Source organism: Chrysochloris asiatica, unplaced genomic scaffold, assembly GCF_000296735.1.
Source record: "Chrysochloris asiatica unplaced genomic scaffold, ChrAsi1.0 scaffold00302, whole genome shotgun sequence".
Classification (NCBI taxonomy): domain Eukaryota; kingdom Metazoa; phylum Chordata; class Mammalia; order Afrosoricida; family Chrysochloridae; genus Chrysochloris; species Chrysochloris asiatica.
The window spans coordinates 2719335-2723965 of NW_006408820.1; the positions used below are offsets into that span (position 1 = coordinate 2719335).

Sequence of the window (4631 nt, forward strand, 5' to 3'; positions counted from 1 at the left end):
CACACACACACACACACACACACAGACTCTTGTGACTCCATAACATAAGCGCTGGACTACAAATCACAAGGTTGGCAGTTCAAATCCACCAGCTGCTCCTTGAAAACCCTATACAAGGTTGCTATGTGTAGGAATCAACTCAATGGCACTTAACAACAATATATATAGTTGTGGTGGTAGTGTATAGGGTTTTTGAGGCTGCAAATTTTTACAGGAGCATAAAGTCTCATCTTTCTCCCATGGAACAGCTGGTAGTTTCATACTGCTGACCTTGAGGTTAACAGCCTGACTTGTAAGCACTACGCTGCCACAGTCCTCTCTCTATATATATATTTATATCCATGGAGCCTGAAATAGTGTGTGCATAGCATAGTAGACATTTAGACATATAGTAAATGTCTGTGTAAGGAGGATTAAGAGGACCTACTATATATACAGAGAGAGAGAGCGATTTCTACATGTGTATTTGCACATGCTGCAAATATGCTCATGTATATTAGTAGAGCATAGGAACTGGGCTGGTAACCACAAGGTCAGTAGTTCGAATCTACCCGTTGCTCCCTAGGAGAAAGATGAAGTTTTCTTCTCCTGTAAGGATTTACAGCCTTGAAAACCCTATACAGGGTCCCTTTGAGTAGGAGTTGGAAGCTACTCAATGACACACAACCACCACCACAGAAGAGCACAGAGATGGCAAAAGTATGAAACTTCTTAGCCATACCTTGAGGGAGTGTGTCACTGCACTTGGGGGCTTAGAACCACAGTCTTGGGGCATCTATATCAACTTGCATACATAGTTTACAAAGACAATGTTTTATATCCTAGTTCAGTGAGTACTGACTGAGGTCTTAAAATCTTGTGATGCAGCCATCTAAGATGCTAGTTTCTCCTTGCCTGGAGCAAAGAAGAGTGAAGAAAATCAAAGACTCAAGGTAAAAATTAGTCTAAAGAACTGATGGACTATAAGAACCACAGCCTCCACTCACCTGAAAGTAGAAGAATTAGATGGTGTCCAGCCACTTCTACTGTCCACCTTAATCAGGATCACAACAGAAGGTCTTAGAAAGAGTAGGAGAAAAAATGTAGAACAAAATTCAAAATCATAAAACAGACCAGACTTACTGTTCTGACAGAAACTGGTGGAACCCCTGAGATGTTTACCCTTCAAACCTGGAACTGAATGTACCTGGGGTGATCTCTTTCAGTCAAACGATAAACCTATAAAGTAAGTAGCAACACCCATGAGGAATGTACTCCCCAGAACAGTCAACTGTATGAAGCCAAAAGAGTAGACTTTGCCCCAAAACAAAGTGCAGAAGGTAGGAAGGGACAGGAAAGAAGGATGAATGGAAACGGTAACTCTGCAAGGGAAGTGGAAAGAGTGTACTTTCATTCAAGGATTGCTACTAATGTGATAAAACAAAATGTTTACAAATTGTTGAATTTGCTCTGTAAACTTTCACTCAAATCACAATAATTTTTTGTAAGTAACTGTTTCTGTTCTTTATATTTAGAGAGCACACTAACAGTGAATTTGAGCAATCAAGTCCAAGAGCTCTCCATCAACAGCAACACTGAGATAGAATGTAGTATCTTATCCCTGTCCACAAGAAAACTTCAGTTAGCAGTTATTTGGTATTTTTCCCCACTTTCCACTAATGCATCCTGGCTGAAGATCCTGGAAATGGACCAAACCAATGTCATAAAATATGGGGATGGATTCCATACCCCAGGGAGAAAACAAAAATTTCACACCGAGAAAATTTCTCAGAACTTGTTTCAGCTGCACATTCTAAATGTGGAAGCTGGAGATCAGGGCAAATATCACTGTGCTGTGGAGGAATGGCTCTTGTTGACAAATGGCACTTGGTACAAGCTTGGAGGAAAGAAGTCAGGACCAACAGAATTGAAACTCAAGCCCAGAGGTAAATCTTATGAGTGTATGAGCTCACATCTCTGTGTAGAATTGTCATCCTCTCTTGAACAGCTCGCTGTTCTCTGGAGCGGTTATGTGGTGGTAAAGATATGACCTAGAATCATAGGAATAATGTTTGCCTGAGCAATGTCTGTAGGACCTGGTAGCCCACCAGACTAGGGGAGGTCACTTAAGGTGAGTCTATCTGAGGTTTCAGACAGCTAGGATATGAGCAGAATCCTGGTGTGGTGCTGTGGGATAAAGCACTGGATAGCAGGGTTGGTTTGAACAACAAGATTGGCCATTCAAACTCACCAGTCTTTCTTTGAGTCAGAACTGACTCAATGGCACTTAACAACAACAACAAAGGTGCATGCAAGATCTCTTTGATTGATTTGCTTATCTGCCTGGCAGCCTCATCTCTGCAGCTACCCAGGGTATCATATCTCCAGATCTCTATAATAACAAGTTGTGTCATTCCAGTGGGACTCTACTGTAATTTGGCAGAGAAAGAGTAATACGAAGCATATTTCTCCCACTGTGAACAGAAACTGTACAACTCTATAGGGATGTGTGGAGAAATTGCTTTTCAACATTTGGCTGCCTAAACATAAGGCAAATAAGAGTAGTTAACTGTTGGAATGGCTTACCGAGGGAATCTCCTCTTCCTCAGGAGATCTCTAAAAATGTAATAGAAGTTCCATCCATTCGCATTGGCCTAAGAGTGCTGCTGTCTAAATGTGGGCAAGGTTGATTAGGCCTCTCTGCGTTACCTAAGTCACCTCCAGTATTGACTAAAATTAAATGAACAGCACAGCAAAAGTTCAGGAACTGGCCAAAATCCAATAGCACAATGCAAATAAGTTGGTCTGGTTTGGTAGTTAAATTGTATTTTCAATGTAACATCATAAAACAAGATTTTAATTGAACATCACTATGTATTCAAAACCCAAAACCCAAACCAAATCCAAAGCTGTCCAGTCAGTTCTGACTCACAGCAACATTGTACTACAGAGCCAAACTACCCTATAGGTGCTTCCAAGATTTTATGGAAATAGATTGCAAATCTTTCTGCTGTGGAGTGGATACGTAGCTCAGAATACACCCCTCTGGTCCTCTTCTTGTTCTTCAGGGCCACTCTTGTTCTCCCTGCTAAACATGGGTATTCCTCAGGGATAAATCCTGGTCCTGTATTTCTTCTTCTCTGATTTCCCCAGAACTTCTTAAACACTGCCTTGGTTTCAACCCCTTCTTTCAAGATGATAACTCTAAGTCTTTTTGTTTAACCCCAGTCTCCTGAGCAGCAGGCCTTTATACTCAACTATCCATTGTCCATCTCCATGTGTGTGCACCAGTGACCTTGAAAGTCACACTGTTCCAAATTGTATGTATCATTTTGTGCGTCTGTATTTTCCATCTGTGTGATTGGCATTATGATGCACTAGTTTCCAAGTCAAAATCTTGGCAGTGTGTGCATGTCCCTTTTAAGAAGGCAGCACTTCTTAATTCAAGCTCGTGTTCCCCATGTAGAAATGTGGGCTCAGTGCCATCAGATCATTTAATTTATTAAGAGATGCTTAGAGGAAAAAGAAAAAAAGAACGATGACTAGAGTCTTTTTATCTGGTGTTATCTTCCAATTTGAGAACATTCACAAAAAATTCAAATTCTTTTACAATATCGAGTAAGACAAGTCGAAGATATCTGTTGTGCAACATGATGAAAGTAATTAATATCAACAAGTCATACATGTAAAATGTTGAAGTGGCAATTATTTATATATATATATATATATATTGTTGTTGTTGTTAAGTGCCGTCGAGTCGATTCCGACCCATAGCGACCCTGTACAGGGTTTCCAAGGCTGTAAATCTTGACTGGAGTAGAAAGCCTCATCTTTCTCCTGTGAAGCCGCTAGTAGTTTCAAACTGCTGACCCTAAGGTTTGCGAGAGAGAGAGAGAGAAAGTCCTGGTGTGGCGCTGTGGGTTAATGTGCCAGACTGCAAAGCCGTTTGAACTGCAAGGTTGGCAGTTCAAGCTCACCAGCTGCTCTCCTTGGAAACCCTACAAGGTTGCTATCAACTCGATGGCACTTCACAACAACAACAAATATATCTATATAGTGGTGGTGGTGTGCCATGGAATCAATTCTTACTCATAGTGACCCTGCATAGGGTTTCCGAGGCTGTAAATCTTTACCGTCAGATCAGCAGCCCAATTCATCACTACTAAACTACCAGAGCTCCATCATATATATATATACACTAAGTATTTTATTACATGCAGATGCCAGTGTATATAAAACAATTACCCTTATGAAATAGAAATTCATGAAAATTCAGAGAGGTAGATGTTAAGGATTGACACAAGTAGAAATTTGTATAGTGTAGCACATATGTTTAGGGATAAGTTTTGTACAGGTTCAAGTTTAGTTATCCTTTGGATATTCACTGGTTCATGAAAAGTGGTTTAGGAAACCTTTGAAAGATTCATTTTACTACAAAAATGAACCGACTTTCTGGGGTCTAAAGGGATTTGTACTTGAAGCTACTCCAGTCAGCAAGGGTTCGTGTTGAGCATCCTGCAGACAGAACTATTTCGAATCTACAGCTGCCTGGGAAACCTTCACATGGTTGAGGCCAGCCTGCATCCGGAGCTGCTGAATCTTTTTTTTTCATAGTGGCAGTGCTAGAGGAGAAAGTTGGGCAATTCTCCGCT

The 4631-nt window shown here is 40.8% G+C and overlaps 1 protein-coding gene across 1 annotated transcript in view; it reads left to right on the top strand.

The window, feature by feature from the left end:
• The window catches only part of CD101 (CD101 molecule), a 98800-nt gene that overhangs the window by 53067 nt on the left and 41102 nt on the right, over positions 1–4631 (top strand). Inside the window, exon 7 of the mRNA XM_006874811.1 lies at positions 1515–1925. Within this exon, the coding sequence (XP_006874873.1) occupies positions 1515–1925 (411 nt within the window). The remainder of the gene's footprint in view (positions 1–1514; positions 1926–4631) is intronic.